Source organism: Pseudopipra pipra, chromosome 18 (assembly GCF_036250125.1).
Source record: "Pseudopipra pipra isolate bDixPip1 chromosome 18, bDixPip1.hap1, whole genome shotgun sequence".
In the NCBI taxonomy this organism is placed as follows: domain Eukaryota; kingdom Metazoa; phylum Chordata; class Aves; order Passeriformes; family Pipridae; genus Pseudopipra; species Pseudopipra pipra.
Window position 1 is genome coordinate 6,171,421 of NC_087566.1, and position 18,729 is coordinate 6,190,149.

At 43.2% G+C, this 18,729-nt stretch overlaps 1 protein-coding gene across 6 annotated transcripts in view; it reads left to right on the top strand.

Annotated features, from left to right (window-relative positions):
- The first annotated feature begins 4,378 nt into the window (after positions 1-4,378).
- SUSD2 (sushi domain containing 2) overlaps positions 4,379-18,729 on the top strand; it is a 32,254-nt gene continuing 17,903 nt past the window's right edge. For 2 of the 6 annotated variants that reach the window (XR_010435064.1, XM_064674821.1), the window contains exons 1-12: positions 5,507-7,575; positions 8,464-8,668; positions 9,170-9,321; positions 9,801-9,968; positions 10,219-10,393; positions 11,872-12,073; positions 13,279-13,364; positions 13,964-14,232; positions 15,149-15,292; positions 16,796-16,951; positions 17,953-18,201; positions 18,406-18,678. Coding sequence is in view for 5 of the 6 variants with exons in the window: in XM_064674821.1 (XP_064530891.1) it covers positions 7,509-7,575; positions 8,464-8,668; positions 9,170-9,321; positions 9,801-9,968; positions 10,219-10,393; positions 11,872-12,073; positions 13,279-13,364; positions 13,964-14,232; positions 15,149-15,292; positions 16,796-16,951; positions 17,953-18,201; positions 18,406-18,678 (2,146 nt within the window). In the remaining variant the exon portion in view is untranslated. Of the gene's footprint in view, positions 4,554-5,506; positions 7,576-8,463; positions 8,669-9,169; positions 9,322-9,800; positions 9,969-10,218; positions 10,394-11,871; positions 12,074-13,278; positions 13,365-13,963; positions 14,233-15,148; positions 15,293-16,795; positions 16,952-17,952; positions 18,202-18,405; positions 18,679-18,729 lie in introns of those variants that run through there. The other 4 variants (XM_064674817.1, XM_064674820.1, XM_064674819.1 and 1 more) reach the window with 4 other exon arrangements.

Genomic DNA, 18,729 nt, shown 5'->3' on the forward strand with positions numbered 1-18,729 from the left:
TGTCTCACAAGGAACAGGCACCAGGCTGAGCAGGCCCAGCTCAGGGTACTCTGGGGAATTATGGCCAGTTGTTCTGCTGCAAAATGGAATGTGTCAATAAACTCCAACAACGTGGCGGGGACAGAAATGGCTGGAGGAGGGAATCAGGGTGGACACTGGGAGGTCAGGGCTGGGGGCAGCTTCATGCTGACAGGGGTAAGTAGTTCTACCAAAAGGGATGGTTTGGGATTAGGAACTTGGGCTTGCACATGGTACATTGGCAGTGCCTGAACCCTGTTCTCTCATTTCCAGAGTCAGAGCTCCATTTGTTCCAGTGAGATTGTAGTTAAAAGTTCTCAGGATTTAGCTCATCTTTAATTGCTGCTGTCTCAATTAAATTGCATCTGTGATAACAACAGCCCTCCTGGAGCCCCAAAAGGAACTTAAACACACTGTGAGTAAATTAAATAATTGTGTAAATTATAAAGTTTTTATCTACTGGTTATTGCATTAAAAACTACATATAGAGCACATACTTTTTATACCCTTCCTACTTTAGAGAATCTTATAAAAAAGGTGTTTAGCCTGCCAAAAATCTACAAGGATCACTGATAATTTGTTGATCAGTATTAGGTTCATTAAACCTATGCACTTCATTATCTGATTAATTCAGAGGTAGGTTTGTAATCAGAGATGAAATGTTTAAGATTCTACAGCTTTGGCCTCCACAACCTCCTGCAGCTCATTAGAAAAGCTAATCAGATTGAATTTTCCACCATGCTGTTTATTGTAGCCCTAATGGAAGACAATCACTTTAAAATTACACACTTAGCAGGTAATTTCTAAAAGCCATAAGCTATGGAAGCTCTGTTCTCCCTGGGCTCTTTGTCTTTCCTTATTAGGGTAAGGTAAGCAATGGAGAATTCTGTTAGAATTTGGAGAGGTATTTTGCAATACTGAATGCAATATAAAAGCTGCTGAAAAAATATTTTTGTCCTTGCCATGTTTCTTGACACCTGTGAGCCTTTTCAGAGATGGTCAGTAATGTGTGATGAGTTTGATTTAATACTCAGAGGCATTTCCTATGTTGTGATTTTATTCTTTGAAGAATTAAGAACTTCCTTCATGTCCTTTTATCTTGAGATGAATAGCATTATTAAAAAAACAGAACAACTTTTTGATCTTGGGGTTTCACAGATCAGTTATAAACACTGTTGTGCTTGAGCTTTCTGAACTAAGTCACTAGTGTGATCTGAGGGAAAATTATGACAATGTTTAGTATGAAGAACCAGAAATTAAGGTGACTTAAAGTATGGAGTATTCTTAAATTTTTAATAATAGAATTCCTGTGAATTATGAGAAGTGACAACAGAAGTTGACGGTCCCCTCTTGCACCAGCAGTGTTCCTGCCACTGCTCTGTTTTTCTGAAGGGTAACTGAATTGGGGAATGCAGCAGGGACAGCCAACACCTGAGTGAGAAAAACTGTCATTCCACTTGTTGTGGAAAAGATCCTTTCAGTAAAGCAGGTATGAAGAACCTTGGACTGAGAGCCAGATCCAAGGTGGCAGAACAATTCCTCTGGCCCGCTTTACTGCTTTTTCCATCATATGGACAAAAGTCCATTTGTGCTTTGACTGTCATCTGTGTTAGTCTCTTATTTTAATACGTGAAAGGATGGGCTTTCCTGTGACTTATTGTAAGAAGATCCCAATGTAAACCTGCCCTGCCAAACCACGTTCATCACATCTCTACCTACTGGCAATAAAGGGTAAAGGCATATCCACAGAACACCATGAAGACGGTGCATACCTAATACAGATGAATCCTTTTGCCACCCAGCACGCTCTAAATTTGCCAGCCTGAAGGGCTGGATCCTACTTTTGGGATCTGTCTTCTTGCCACGGGCCTGACTCTACAAATAAACAGCAAGTTGCTAATGCCAGCTCTGATTCCTCCTTCTGCATGGCTGTGACAGCTTGAACAGTGAGCACCAGTGGTGTTTGGGTCACAGGAATGAAATGTGCTGTGCAGCAAAGGTCAGGGGTGAAGTCATAGCAAAGTATATCCCCTTCAGGGGATGACACCCCTGCCTTTTGTTGGTTAGAATGTAATTGGGGGGGGGGGTGAAATACTGGATTTATTTAAATAGACTTGGGTTAGTGCTATGTTATTCCATAGGATCTGCTCCATCAAACTGAGCTTAGAGAAGGGAAGGGCACCCATTGGTGCATCCAGCCCGTGTCGGCCTCGCTCTAAAGGAGTATTTCTTGCAGTGGGGAAAAGTGAGTGTTTGGTTTCCATTTCATGGGGTTACCCTGTGACCACCCTGTGGACTGTTGGGTGTGTGTCTGGCAGAGCCCTCATCTACCTGTCCTTCTGCAGACTGGGGTTCTCAAAGGGCTGAATTCCCCCTGTGCTCACCAGTCATAGCCCGTACGGTACGGAAGTTTAGTTTTGAGGGCACAAGTATAGACAAATCCTCAGCTTAGGAGTCTGGGTGACTTTTCTCTCATTTTGTGCAGGGAGTGTTATTTATTTTTACTTTTTCCCCAGTGCCAGTGGCCGCGGTCGCGCTGAAATCCAAGAGCCTGTCCCATGCCCCCCAAGATCGCCGGACAATAACATGGCGGCCGCCATGGTCCGGGCAACGTGGCGCCCCCCTATGCATGTACCGTACAACAAAATGGCGGCCTCCAGGGCTCACTCCCGCCTTCTCAAAGGCCGTCTGAGGCGGCCCCCCCCTTGTGGCTGAGTGGTTGAGCTTCTCGCCTAGGGAGCAACTCATGCTCTGAATACACAGATTCGAATCCCATCCTCGACCAGCAAAACCTTAAATTTTACTTTTTATTTTATAAAAACTGGGAACCAGCAGCCCCGCCGTGCAGGAGCGGGAGGGGGCAGAGAAGCACAGCAGCCTCCCCATTGGTTGCTATGAAGCTCACACCGCTCTCCCACTGGTCAAAACGTGGCTCGCACCGCCTCCCTCAGTGTTCCATTGGCTAGCATCTCTGTCAATCCCGCTAGGTCACCAAGGGGTGACCAGCCTAAAGCCTGAGCGAGAAAAAAGACAATAAAGCTAAAATAAAAAAAATAAATTAAAAAATAAAATAAAAACGAAAATAAAAATTAAAAAAACATAGAAAAGAAATGAGGAAAGAAAAAATAAAGTAAAAAATAAAGATAAGAAATAAAATGAAAAAATAAATTAAAAAGATTAAAGTAGACCATAAAATAAGAAGAAAAAAATCAAAAGTAAAATAAATAAGCACTCGGCCACTGGGTGAGTTGGGGGGCACGGCTTTACTGCCACTACCGGTCGTGTCCACCAGGCGGCGCCTGCAGGGCAGAGCACGGTGGTCGGGTTGGGATTCGAACCCAGGTCTCCAAAGAACTGATGCAGACTCAGTCAGCTCCGGAGCTGAACGCGGGGAAAATTTTAAGGTAGAATAGAATCATAGAATCAGCTGGGTTGGAAGGGACCTCCGAGATCATCAAGTCCAATCCTTGATCCACTACCGCTGCAGTCACTAGGCCATGGCACTAAGTGCCACATCCGGTCCTCAGAGAGATTTGAGTACCACACAGAAAACAAAAAGGATTTTCATTTAAAAAGTAATTTTATTTTATATTTTTATACAGAGTTCCTAGCAAAACTCTCCCATTACTGAAGGGGAAAAAGTTTATTCATCAGTATTGAAACGCGCCCTTCACAGTGTGGGTGCCCCTGTCCTTGGAACTCCACTCTGGTCCTGGCACTTCATCCTTGCACCGGCCGGTCCCTGCTCCGCCGCGCCCGCTCACTGCGCATGCGGGGGGCTCTTCCTTGTGGTACCGCTTTTTCACCAGCAGGGGGCACAGGAGAGTCAACGGAGCCACTGCGCACGTGCCACTTGGTTGCTAGGACGCTCACACTTATCACGTGACGCTGGGCGCCAGTAACGTCCGTGCGCATGCGCCGTTTGCCCGCGCGGTGGGAATTCCTTAAACTCTGAGATCCTGTGTGTGTTATAGCACATATAGGGTAGCGTTTTGAAATAAATTTACATGCGAGTTAATATTAGTTTTCAATATATATATAAAGATGAGAAACCTCGCAGGTTTTAATATTGTTTTGCACGCCCTTCCATGGAAAATTTTGGGCTGTAACCTTCCTTTTTTAGGAGTCTTGCCTTAAAGGATCGGCCAGGAGCCAAAAATACACTCAGCAGGCAATTATTAGTAGAGATAAGGTAGAGAGCAGGTTTAATAAAAGCCCTTCAGCCACCCCGGAGATACAGTGCCCGTGTCCAAGGGCGTTCCACAGTTTAAGGTGTTTGTCCGTCCAATCCCAGATCTATCCGCCCCCCAGATCCTCCCAGTTCTGCCCCTGGTTCTGCCCCCGGCACGCCCCTCTGGAAATTGAGTTAGGGGTCTCTTAAGACTCCTTCGTCTTGGTCTTCATCACAGCACGTCCAGCCCTCGGGGCTCCTCCGAAGTTCTGGGGTTTGAGGGATGCTTTGTTTGTTGGTGTATCTTGTCGTTGAGGCCTGGGTGCAAACGTTCCTAAACAGAAAGAAGGCCTACCTAAACAAGGTAAGGAATTTAGAAAGTTAGATATGAAATGGGGTAATAGAGGTGGGTAAATGTGTAAACTACTGTGCTAAAGGGTGAGCTAACTACAGCTACTTCTAAAATCTGCAAAAAGCTAAAAATCGCGAAAATTCATAGGCACCAGGAGGACCCCACATTACCCCGTTCATGCCCCAGGAGCTCACCTGCTCCTGCACCCATCGCGGCTCTCCCGGTGACATCGGGGTGTCCCCAGTGACATCATCACCTGCCAGGCTCCAGCCCCCTCCCTGTTACCCCCCCGGGAAGGCACAGAACGAGTCAAACTGCCCTGGGCAGCAGCTCATTGCTATAATAATTTCGTTGGCAAACGTACCCCCCTCCCAAAGAAGAGGGCTCTACTACAAAAATAAAGGCAGGGCAGCCCCCCAAAGGGTTGAAGTCCCCTCCCCAGCTCCTGCCCCCGCGGCACAGGGGCAGCGTGTCCGAGGGCGGTGCCTCGCCTCCCGCTCAGGCTCCGCTCCGTTCTGCGCTCCAGCAGCGCCAGGAGATGTCTCGCCCCTTCCCCGGGGCTCTGCTGCAGGGACGTCCCCCCGACGGGCTGCGGGGCACGGCTGGACCGGGATGGGACCCTGGACTCCGAGACCCATCCAACAGCTCCGGCCCTCGCGCCGCTGCTGCTCCTCCTGCTCGGCCAGTGGGGCTGAAAGTCAGGAGTGAAAATGTACAGAGTAAACTGAAAACAACAACCCCAAATCTCAGTAACTCGCTTCGTAGTGAAAAGCTGTGCCTCTGTTTACATACGTCCTGTAAAAATGCTCCTGCTGGAGGAGTCTTGGATTTTCCCTCGGCATTAACTGAACTGGCACAGCTGCAAACTGATGTCGTATTCTTGCAGGGTTGCTGGGAGGGATTTAGGGGCCCAAGGAGGTTTTGGGGGGTACTTGGAGGGGTTTGGGTGGGCTTGGGTTTGCTGGGATAATTTTGGTGGTTCTCGGATTGGTTTTGGGGATGTTGAAATATTTTAGGGGGTGCTCGGAATAGCCTAGGGGTTCTAAAATGGCTTTGTGGGTTGTTAGGTAGCATTTGTGGCTGGTTTGAGGTGCTGGGGTGTTTGGAATCCTTGGAGGGTTGGGGGTCCCACCTTTGGGGGTGGCTGTAGCAGGTGAAGTCAGGGGGGCCTCAGCACAGCTCATCTAAGGTCAGGGTTTGGATCACTCAGAATAGGTGTCGAGGTGTACTGGGTTTTTTTAGGGCTGCCTCTGATTTCTTTTTGGTGTGCTTGTCTCTGGGCATTTGGATCAGAGCTGCTCTGCCAGGGCTGCTGACTTGATGGTAGGCAGAATATGCCCTCAGGGCCCCTCAAAACTCCCTACAAGCCACCAAGAGCCCCACAGCCCCCTGCAAGACCCTCCAGGATCCAACCAGCACGTGTGGGACAGGGGTACTTGGGTGCATCCCACAGCCTGGCTGGGGGGGACGATGGCAGGGGGACCCTCCCCAGGTACCAGGACCCCCCTGTGGCCCCCTGAGCTGTCCACAATGCACCTAGGGGAGGTCCCAGTGCCTCCCAGTCACCTCCCAGTGACAGCTAGCTCTTCCCAGTCAACCACTAGTGCATCCCACTAATTCCTGGTGCCACCCAGACCCCTTGGTTCCTGCCTAGTTCTGCTCAATCCCCCACCAATGCCCCCCAGTGACCTGGAACTCCAGCCTCTGGACACCACCATAGATAGAAAGAGATCAATGGCCTTGAAGTGATGTAGAAAAATGGCTTGTGAAAAGCAATAACCTTATTGTTATGAACAAGAATGTGCATGAATTTGCTGTTAAAACCCCAAAACGTTGCAGGGTTAAACTTAATTTCTCTCCAGAGACATTGGGGACATCTGGGACATCTGGGACATCAGAGACATCAGGATTATCTAGGACATTTGGGATATCAGGGACATCTGGGACACTTGGAATATTTGGGACAGCAGGGAATGAGGGAAACCTCCTGAAATCCCTTCTGCTGCCATTGCACTTTCTTTTCTTTACCTGAATGCCTTTCAGCTAAACAATGTGCCTTTAATTATTTTTGACCCCTGGTCCCCATTTCACTACATATGTACCAGAATTATCACAGCCTTACACGATACTGCTGATATGGTTATCTGGTTCTGAATAGCCTTGCTTCCCCAGACTCCCTGTCATCATTCCAGACTCTACTCTGCCCTTGGTGTAATCAAGGCCAAGGAGGTTCTTATCTTATGTACTGATATTTTACATATCAGATCAATGGGATATGCTTTGCTTTCTTTCAGTATCCCCTAAAACCCCTCCATGGTAATGTCCCTGTTCTGATACTGGCTGTTAGTGCATAGGTGCTGTCCTACTTCCTTTCCAGAATATCCCTGTGCTTCTGTCTGAGACATTCTGTAGCCCATTTCATAGCTCTAATATTAAGCCACCATTCTCAATTATACCTTCCTCAGAATATCTTTTTACCTCTCTCGTTTACAGCCCTCATGCTGGCACATACCATGCAATAATCACACTTTTTCAATGCCTCATTATCTCCTGAGCAAAACTGTACTGTCAGCATCTATTCTTTATCGTTCTTCTAGCTGATAACTAATTCCTCCAGTAAAATTAAAGCATAGACCCAGTGCCAATGACTCTGTGGTCTTGAACTTTGAAGCAGGAATGTTTTTAAAAATAATAAACATCTACTTCCATTTCAGAAAAACTTAAATGTTAAAATAACGTGTAGGAGTTCAAGTGACTACCTCCCCTACCCCCTCTATCTTCTCCTGAATTGGACATGACCTCTGAAAAGGAACATTTCATTCCATTTGTCTTGCTTCAGTAGTTTACAACAAACCTTTGAACAGTGAGAATCTTGTTTATTCCTGGACACCTCGTTCTATAAAAGGCTTTTCTCAGACTGGCACAAAGACTACTGAAATCAGCCATCCTGAATCATCTGGACAAAATATGAAATTCATTGGCATAATTGTTTCTTTCTTCATTCTCTTCACCCTTACTGCTCTTCGGAATGCAGGTGAGTGATTTTCAAAGATTCTGCTGCTTTTATCTACAAACTTTTTTAACTTCTGAACTTCAGAATACACACCTCAGTAAGAAATTGCTGATACCATTTGCACAAGCCAAAGCAAAGGTACACAAGTCAGCTTTTACCAGCATGGTGTCATTTTCATTTCCTTCCTCTGTAATTTCCAGCAGGTTGGTGGATCTTCTCTGTAAGTAAACAGACAATTTGGAGAATGCAGTAAATATATTTAAAGACAGAAAAACTTTCTAGCTCCCTTTATTGAACAAGCACTTCTACCTCCCTTCTTCCCATTTCCCCATGCTTGTTCTTCACCACCCACCTTGAACCCTGCCTTTCTTTTTATTTGTGTCCTCCCAAATAAGCAACCCTCCCCTAATAACTTTTTGATAATTGGTTCCAAATTTTACAACAAGAAAGAAATTTCAGTAACTTTTAATAATCTCGTATTGGAGCACATCTTGTTGCTGATATTAACTTTCCAAGAGCTTTAACCTCCTGTTCTTATTGATTCCCTTCTAGGGTTGATGGTGAGGGAACCCCATTCTGATACGTTTAAGACTTAACTCTCAGAAATAAATATAATTAGTGACACTTGCTGAAGGGCTGCTCTGGAGATTTATCTGACTCTTGCATGTAAAATTACCCATGGAAGTGATGAAATTATGTAGTGGCTTGGAGGTAAATAAGTGTATTTTCCTATTCAAAATGGAGCAGCCCTAACATGCAGGTGATTACAGCCTTCACCTAAATACATTCCTAAAATAGCATAACCAGCATACTTTATTGATTTACAGTAATCCTTTAGATGATATACGAGAACATCTAGAAAAGTTCAATAACATTCCTGTCTATATGTTTTTTATTTCCTTTAACAAGGAGCTCAAGACTCTTGCTCACACCAGTGTGGGGAGCTGCTTAGTACCTGTTCTTGCCAGGTGACATGCCAGTCCTTGGGGAATTGCTGCCCTGATTATAAAGAATTTTGTCTTCAGATTTCTCCGTACTCAGGATCTCTGATGGGAGGCAAAGACTTTTTGATTGAAAATACAGCTTTTAATACCTCTTCTGTGCTAACATGCAGGTGGGCCATGATTTTATATAATCTCACTTTCCAACTATAGGTAATTACCATGAAACAAGGCTAGTCTGTACAGGAGTGAAAACTTTGTAGAGTTGTTAGAGTCCTGAAACACACAAAAGTTCTGCTGAACCTCACCCTCAAGGGTACATTTTGACTGTATTTCTACACAGGATCATTTCTTTTAAGTCAAGTTATTGTGTGATACAATCATTATTCTGCTAATTTATAATTTCTCCCTCCTCCCAGTAATTAAATAGTAAATTGAAGGCTTGTAGACTGCTGTGTATTTGTGCAGTGCACAGCAGGTTCCACACTGGTGAAATAAGCACAAACAAATTTTTTCAGTTTATATTCACTGCTACGAGCAAAACTTGAACTTGAACAGATGGGACTTTAAATGATCTGCTCATGACACAAGGTTGCTTGATGAAACACAACTGAGACATTCAGAATTTTCCTTCTCTCAGTGGTGCCACTGAAAAGTGTTTTCAACACCTACAGGTTCAAGCAGGAAATCAAAACCAGTGGCTATACTGCTAAGGATGGAAAAGGCCACTGCATCTCCCCGTTGCTTTATGAGACTGGTTTCATCCCTTTTGAAGTTTCTATAGATGATGGGAGGACGTTCCCCTACTCTGGAACTTGGCTATCAGGTGACTTATTTAAATTTACACCATTCCTCTTCTTCCTGTATTCTTCCTTGTTGGATGCAAGTTTACATAAGCCTTTCCTTTTTGATCATTTTTCTTCTTCTTTAACAGGCCTCAGAGAAGTAATTCTTGCTGTCCTCATGCTAATTCATCTTTTGAGAGATGAACTTTTATGGCAATTGAGTTCTGCTGCTATACAGTAGCAGCAGCAGCATTAACTCATAAAAAGTCCTGCTTAAAAATGAGGTTGACCAAAACAGTTACCTTTTTGTCACTACTTCTATTAGAAAATAACTGCTCTGTGGTGTTCAAACATTAGTAAGGGCTCAGCTTCAGCTTACTCTCTTTATGTTGTGCATCCTGTACTGTGTCAAACATACACAGGGGAAATACTGCTAAATCTTAAATAACATAGTAGCACTTTTTCAGAACTATGCAAAGCAAAAATGTCATTAGTCCTTTTTTTCTGCTCTGTAATGCAGTACATCACAGCAAGGTTTCAGATGAAGAAAAATGTACTTTGGTGAATGAGACAAAATGGCAATACTACGGTACCCCCAACACTTATGGAAACTTAACTCTTACCTGGACACATCAGGCACTTGCAGAAAACCACGTCAACATAGAAGTCTGGGGATACCATGAAACAGGTAAAGCGACACTTTTCCTACCTGTGCACAAACATTTATTGTAAGTTATTGCATGATTTATGTGGAGAACTCTGCAGAGCATGTGACCGCCTTCACTGAGGCCTCAAGAAGAGACCTGCAAGTATAAATAACTCATGACAGTAATGTCAGCTTTTCCTCTTCATTTACTTATGTGGAGACATCTAATTTCAGTCTCGTGGTAATTGTTCTTTTCCAGTGTCCAAAACCATTTTCTTCCTCTGTGTGACAGGTGACAGTTACTCAGAAAACTGGTTGGCTGAATGGAAATATCTTTATACTTTGGCCAGAGAAATCCCCAATACAGGGAAATTCACTTTCACTCCTGTACCTGCTGAAGGAAATTACAGTACGTGGGACTTCGGAATTTTGAGGATTACACCCAGCAGCTATTCTGATGGGCAGAGGCAAGTGCATCACAGCATTCATTAATCATAAGTACCTTATTATTGCTTCCTGAAGTAAAGTTGATATATCCTTCGGCATTTACAACTGGGACTCAGGCTCCATTTCGCATGAAAAAATGGGGAGAGAATTGGAAGGGCAAAAGTGGGAAAAACTCATGGGTTTTTCCCATATTTATTAAGAGGGGCATGGGCAGAGAGGGAGTAAGGCAAAGGCAATCAGTAACCACCTGCCACAAGCAGAGCAATGCACACTCAGTCACCCATAGGGGCTGCTTTGGAAAAACTCTGCTGCAGTTTTATTGATGGACATGATATGGAATGGTGTATGGAATATACCTTTGTTCAGTTTGGGTTGGCTGTCGTGGCTGTGTTCCCTCCTAGCTTCTTGACAAGCCCTAGCCTATTTCCTGGGGGACAGCATGAGAAACACAGAGGACCTTGACACCATGCAAGCACTGTTTGGCAGTAACCAGAACACTGTGTGTTATCACAGTTGTTTGGTCACAAATCTGAACCACAGCACTCTATGGGCTGCCTGCAGAAAATTACTCCACCCCAGCCAAACCCAGTACCCTCAGCAGACTCAGATCTGCCAATTTTTTTGTCACACCTGTAGAGGAGTCCCTAACTGTGGAATGTCTGTCACTGCAGCCATAGGCCTTCCTCTGCATTTAATTTTTTTTCTGTTTTGTATGCAGCCTTTGCATTCCTACAGATTTTATGACCACTTCCTTTTATTTCATTGTATATTTTCCCATGATTTTTGGTGAATTACCTCTGTAAGTGCTCCATACATATTCTGACCTTGCCTATCCCTCATAATTCTTCCACGTCTGCAGTTTTTGATGTAGATGGTGTAGATTCTGTGAATATATAAATGCCACCTCTTCAGAGTTCAAACATGTTGCTAATATGTCAGAACCTTCTTGAGCATTTAGGAGTCACTACCCAGAGAAGGGTAACCTTTTCTCCTTCTTGAGGGATTTTTATTATGCTTTGTATATGATATTTTTTCATGGGTAGAAAGCAGAGTAGTTTTGGAACATTTCATGGATTCTGAATGGTTTTTCCCTATCTGTTGCCATTAGCCCTGATACTATTGGGGCACAGGGTTATGTTTTGTTAGAGAATCCAGATGTTCTTCATTCTATCCTAAATAGAACTACAATGTCAAAAGGCATGAGTAGAAAACCTGTCTCTAAAAGGATTCAGGTAAGCCAGAATCATGAATATTGAAATGTATTCTGATTATTGTCTACTTGCTGCATGCTGCCCTCTCACTTTCTGAATTTGGAAAATTTTGATTGGCCATAACATTTTGCAGGAAAAAGAAATCAATGGGCTTTGTAATGAAATCACACCTTGCAAGTTAAAAGATACTTCGTAATTATAGTTAGTGATTTGACAGTGTTACTGTCAAAACAGTGCTTGTTCAGCTCTCAGATCTATTTTTTGGCTCTTTTTTTTTTTTTTCCCAGCAACATTCCATCACTCTGGAGCAATGAGCATGCATTGGCTTGGCACCTCGGGAAAGACTTCAGGGATGACCCAAATGCATGGGCAACTGCAAAATGTATGGAATGGGACAGAAAGGAAGAGAAGCTTCCAAACTTCAAGGAAGAAATTATAGACTGCCCTTGCACTTTGGCACAGGCAAGAGCTGACACTGGCAGGTTCCATGTGAGTTATTGATTGATCCCTTTGGCTTATGATAGTTCCAAGTAGAAGCTTAGGGAATGCCATACTCCACCTGAATGCCATACACCTCCCTGTTCCCTCTCTAAATGTCATTACAAGGCAATTAAATTATGTTTAAACTTGCACCAGTAGCATGTCAAATAGCAGAGGGAAATACAGCTTATTCAGGTAGTATGAGTAAAAGAAGGACAGCAGATGGAAATTACCTTCAAACAGGGAATTCAGCCAGTAATTCCAGTGGTAGACAGAAAACACCATGGAGGACAGTGAGCTCTGTGGAGCTGAGAGCAGGGTTGTCTTCTTCAAGATCCTGCAGGATGGCAGTCTGTGTTCATAGGTGATATCCTGGGATGGATCCTGCAGGATGGCAGTCTGTGTTCATAGGTGATATCCTGGGATGGAAGAAGCAGGCCACATTTCTTCCTAGTATGTCAGACTTCACTACAAGCCCTTATGCCTTGTGCTTCAGAGCTCAAGTCCAGAGCCATAATCCATTATTTCCTTTCTCCTGCTTCCTTCCTCTTTCTCAGCTCCACTGTGTAACAAGGAACTGACAAAAGCTAAGAAATCAATTGCCATTTAGTCTACACTTTCAGTTGCAGTGCTGATCTGAGGACCAGATGAGGGGAACTTTGTCTCCTATTTGTGATAACAAATGGTGGCAGCGTGTTTATACATATTAAAAAAAAATTAGGTAGATTTTGCTACCATCTTATTCTGGTTATGAACCTCCAAATTTCATGTGTATTCCAAATGACACAGTTAAAAGCATGTGAAGGAAAAAAAATAGATCCACTGCACTGCCTCTGTCTAAGAACATAGGACAAACTTTTAGTCTATTGTGATCTGTGTTTGTTATACGCTTATAGTTGAATCCCCTCTAGCTGCTCTTGTTCTTCAACGTCTGTCGTAATAGACTGCAAAATGCTCAGCTTAAGCCTGTTGCCCCAGGGTCTACTACTTTTCTCAGCCCTCTGGGGGAAAACAAGGTTCAAACCACTACACCCAGATACTACAGTATTAAATTCACTGTTTTTCCTGTCATTCCATGCTATTCAACACACAGCCTCAAACAGTTCATGTAGATTTTACACATATGTCAGATACAAAGGGTGAGGGGAGGATACATAAATGGAAAGGACAACGGGGAAAGAACCCCATTAAATGTGAACATTGATCTTTTTCAGACAGATTATGGCTGCAACATTGAGAAGGGGAGTGTGTGTACTTATCACCCTGGTGCTGTGCACTGTGTGAGAGCCATTCAAGCCAGGTAGAGAAAATTTTTTTAACTGCATTTTTTTTATTCCATCTCAGAGACAGCAGCATCACAGAAGGCACAAAGGTCTCTGGCATCTTAACTCAGGTTCATAGCAACCACTGTTTCCCTCTTATTCATATACTGACCCTCATTGCTGAGATGAAGTTAAGGCCTTAGATTTAATAAACAAGAAATTGCAGCATGTGAAACCTTAGGATACCTAAACAGGAACTAATGGTTAGAATAGATCTGAGTAGGCCTAATTAAGCCTTTTCTGTGTTGGTCTAATTAAGTTCAACAAGTTAATCTTTACACTATTTCTGTAAGAACAACTTCAAAGAGTGGTATGTTCATGTAGCTATAAGGCCTAGAGAAGGCCTTTTAACCAAGTCCTTCCTTCCTACCTTGGTTAAAAACCCTTCCCTCCCTGTCCCTACTCTGGTCTAATTTATAAGAACCAAGAGGGGTGGGGTGAAGTCTAACTGGGCATCATACAAAGCTTGCCAACCGAAACGTTTAGCTGTACCCATAAAAAGGCAATAGGCAACCCCTACACACAAAGGAACCTCACAGAGCTGAATGATGACTTTCTTGCTGCTTCTCTCCATCAGTCCCCAGTATGCAGCAGGACAGCAGTGTTGCTATGACTCCACGGGAACACAGATCCTCACACATGACTCCACGGGAGGCAGCACACCCGATCGAGGCCATGACTGGGGTTCACCACCTTTCCTGAAGCCTCCCCGGATACCTGGCTTTTCCCATTGGCTTTATGATGTTATCAGCTTCTATTACTGCTGCCTGTGGTCTGATAATTGTCAGTTCTATATGAAAAGGCGTCCCTCTAGTGACTGCAGGACCTATCGCCCACCTCGAGCTGGTAAGGGCTTCATAATTCCCTTATGGAGTATTGCCTTTTGATACAGTGTTGGCTTTTAGAATACTTGTATATGTACATATATTAGTTGACAATGGAGAAGGTACAATGTTCTGTGGAAAAACTCCATGGAATGTTTCCATTGATCTATCAGTAACAAAATCTGTATGTGTTTTTTAGTTGTCCTGCAAGATTTTCTGCCGTTGAGTATCTCATTAACCCCTGGAACATAAATAGCCAAAGCTTAGTGAATGCCCATGACTTTCTGCCATCACTGAACACTTTTTCAGAAAGAAGATGGTTAGAGATGGTTTAAGACAGGTAGGCAGTAGCTAGAAAAGCTGTCATGTTATTCATATGAAATAAGGAAGTTTTACCATTTACAGTGTGGCTGTTGCTCCTGCCCCTTGCTTTGAAGTAAGTCCTCAAGTCTTGCCATATCTCTACTGCTGCCACATGTCTTGCCTTCTATGCTGCTCGGATGCTGAGGTGTCCAGCAGAACATGGCCTCCCATAAATGAGGAAAGTGCAAAGAGGCAGCAGTTTGCAGCAGGAAGAAAGGAGAAAACTGCAGAGGGCACTGCAGTAGGTAGCTGGGGGTCACAAATGAGTGGTTTGCCTGCTTAGAGAAACCCCATCAAAGGTTTTGGAAAAAGCAGCCTTTTAAAATGCAGCTCTGAATGTTGGCCAAAGAATATGAAAGTAACTGGAATTACATTTCTCATTGTTCAAGGTTCTCATGGCTGTTCCTCATATCCCATTTACCATGGATCAGATCAGCCTTGCATTTTATCCTTTGTTTAAATGCCATTCTTCGGATCACCACAATGAGATTTATTTTTATTTCTCATGAACTTAACAGGAATAATGGGTTGTGATTTTTGCTTGTTCTTATTTCTCATTTTGCTTTCAAAAATAGCATCTGCTTTTGGGGATCCTCATTTCTTCACATTTGATGGTCTGAACTTCACCTTCAATGGCCTAGGAGAATACCTGTTGGTAGAGTCTGATCTCACATCCCTAAGAGTGCAAGGGAGGACACAGCAGGGTCGCCTTCCCAATGGTAAGTTGGCAAGAGAAAGCAGTGATGACAAATGAAAGCTTCTGAGGTTGCTTGATTTGCACTTTACAGCATTCCTCTTGTTGTCTCTAGTCTTCTCCTTTTTTTGCCATTTGTGAAAGGTCACCATTTTGAAGATAATCAGAAGGCAGACAACATGTTCAGGGAAAAAAACCCTTCCTAATTGAAATTTAATTACTGGTTTTATTGGGTGTGAGAAATGGCAGTATAAGGTTTTCTGTTGTGTTTAAGAGCTCAAAAAAAAATCTTATTTTCTCTCTATATCCGTTCTCATCTATAAGGAAACATAAGGTCAGCTCTAGAAATAAGTCAATAGGCATAGCTGCCAGCTGATGCATTTTGATAGTATTGTAGCTGAAAATTAATAGAAAGCATGTAAGTGTATGCCCTGATTTATTTTCTTTCTGTGTTAGATGGATATGCATGTGTGTGTTGACAGAGCAAAAATGTTCCACAGTGAGCAGAGAAAACACACTTTGGATGGGGAAAAAATTCTTTCTGAGCACCTCAAGCTAGCAGAAAAGTACAGAATGTGTGGTGAGAAGTTGGTTAAGGGGGTCATTTTTTTATCAAAAGGCCTGATGGTCCCAGTCTGTTGGCTTGTTCATAAAATGAAACCTAGGGCAGAAGAAGCTTTCTGGAGGTACCTGTGGCCTTCACAATTTGAAAGGGCAAATTGCAAACCAGCCTGTAAGGAGGAGACTGTCATACAGCTGCATTTTAAAGTGAGGGAAAAGCAGAGTGTCAAAGAGCATAATGGGATCATGCTTCTCATAAGGTTGAAAAGATACTTTTGTGTATGCTTTTCCTCTATCTAGTGCTATTTTATGGTGCATAAAATAGCAGGCTTGGCTCAGTAAAGAATATTCCATCTGGCCTTAAGGATGCTCTTCAAGGATTTGGTACTTCTGATACAACTATATGGATGAACTAAAAATTGTCTGTGCATTTCAGCACCCATGTAGATATACAGCTTATACTGAATATCACATTGGATAGGACAGAGATTATCAAGGAAATGTTTTGCCCTTGATAGATTTTACTGTGTTTATGGCAAAAGTAGCATGAGTCACTGAGCAGTTTCTTCTGAAGATCAGTTTCTTAAATTTTTGTTTATTCTGTTTCCTTTTCTTGTCATGCCCTCCCTGAAATCATCTTCAGTTTTCCCAGACCTTACTCACAGGACTGAATGTACAAGCAGATCAGCCAGCCTTCTTATATAGCCACTGCCATTAAGATGAAGAATTTAGAGTTTCCAGTCTTTTTTAGCATTAAACATTCTGCTTTCAATGTATTGGAAGGAGATGTATACTGTGGGTTTTTATATGACTTATATGCTTAGCCGTTCCCTCAAATATAAATAATTATATTTCATTATTTTTAGGAAATATCTGTTTGAGGTTTTTTTTCCTGTATTGCTATAACCTTCTATATTTATTTTATATCGTGTTGAGTATTTTAGGGGATTGTTTTTTTATTTGGAAGGAACTGGAGCTCAGGGGACAGGCTTGTCTGCAGTGGCCATGCAGGAGAACAACTCTGATGTGATTGAAGTACGGTACTCAGAGGATTTGAATCTGGAGGTCCTGTTAAACCAAAAGGTTCTCAACTTCTCTGAACAGACCTGGATGGACCTGAAAGGTTAGTTACAAATATCAGCCTTGTAAGCTATTGTATTCCAGTGGAGCCCATGTACAGTTAAAAATATCTCTAGATGCATGAATTTCAACTCTCTTTTTAGCATCCTTTTGTGAAAACAGTCTGCAGGTCACAGAAAAAAATATATATGAAGTAGACAGAGAACAGGCAGTGTCCCAACTCATTAGAATTTATTTTATTATTACATGACTTTCTTCAGTTGCTGCCAGATTGAGGCTGAATCAGTGGTAGTGTACTGTTGACATGCACCTTTGTGAAAGAAATAAAACTGAGAGCAGGGGGCAGAATGCCCTTTCCATCCAGTTTGCCCACCTGGCCTTTTGTTTATGCTAAACCAGTGCCCGGATTCATCTGGCCTTTGAGACTGTTGACAGCCACGATATCAGCAGGAATATAGCAGGAATGTAGCCACCAGAATTATGGGCTATACATCTCCTTCCAAATAGCCATGGATCAAGGATGCTACAGGGAAACACGCTGTGGCTGTCTGTGTTCCCATGGAGAAGTGTAGCAGAGTATTGGTTCGGGTGAGCACATCAGAACCCGCATTGCTCGTCACCAGCTAACTGGCAGCACCTAAGCTGTGTTCAGGAAGAGGCAGAGCCATCTGATTTGCCAGCAAGGAAGAAGGAGAGGAAAGCTGTGACTACTGAGAGTGGTGCTGCCAGCTCACAGCCACTCTCTGATGCAGTCATTTCATATCTTAGAGCTTCTGGTCTGGGACACTGGCAGAAGGCAGTGCATCTTATATCAGCAGTGGACCTTTCTTTGCTACTGCTCTGTAGTAGCCATCTTACTATAATTGTAGTATGAAGGTGTAGCTTTCCTTTAAATGCTTCTCAGAGTGTAGCCCAAAGTGAAAGGGAGGAAAAGCTTTATGAGAAATGGTTATAACTGATGATGATTTTAAGTGATGCTAAAACACAACAGTTTGTTCACTATGGATAATTAGGTATTTTGTCCTCTTCCTCTCATTGTTATAGGTCTCTTTCTCCATTCTACACCCGATCAGAACATCACAGTGATGTTCTCTTCTGGGTGTGGAGTGGAAATACGGGGAAATGGAGGATTTCTGACCCTGACAGTTCTGCTCCCAGAGAAGTTCACAAATCACACACAGGGTCTCTTTGGGGTAATGAATGGCAATACAGAGGATGAATACACCTTCAGGAATAAAACCACCCTACCAGTTCATGCAAGTCCCCAGCAGTTGTTTGAGTTTGGAGCTAACTGTAAGTAATTTCTCTGGTCTATTATTACATTTTCTTTACAAATTCAAAACAGCTTATGATTGAAAGGCTAGGAAATGAAGTCTGTGCCAAGCAATCAGTACTGGGAGGAGAGAGTAAGAGAAATATACTCTCCTCTACCCAAGTGGGTATGTGCAGGCAATGTTACATATGAATCTCTCTCTCTTTCTTTCTCTGTCTCCCAAGGGGCTATTGAGAATGGAACTTCTCTCTTTACTTATGACACAGAGTTCTTACTGAACAATTTCTTTTATGGGGAGAAGCACAATGCTTCCTTCCTGCCCGTGTTCTTCCCTTATGAAGACCCTGCTGATCCCCTGGTAGAAGAGATGGTCTCACTCTGTGGCTCTGACCCGTTCTGCAGATTCGATGTCCTGACAACAAGAAGCCTTCAAGTGGGAAATTCCACAAGACTATCTTATCAGAATCACAAGCTGCTGGTAGAACATCTGGAGCCAGGTGATACAACGTTCCTCAAAGCATCATTATAGAATCACAGAATCTGAGTTG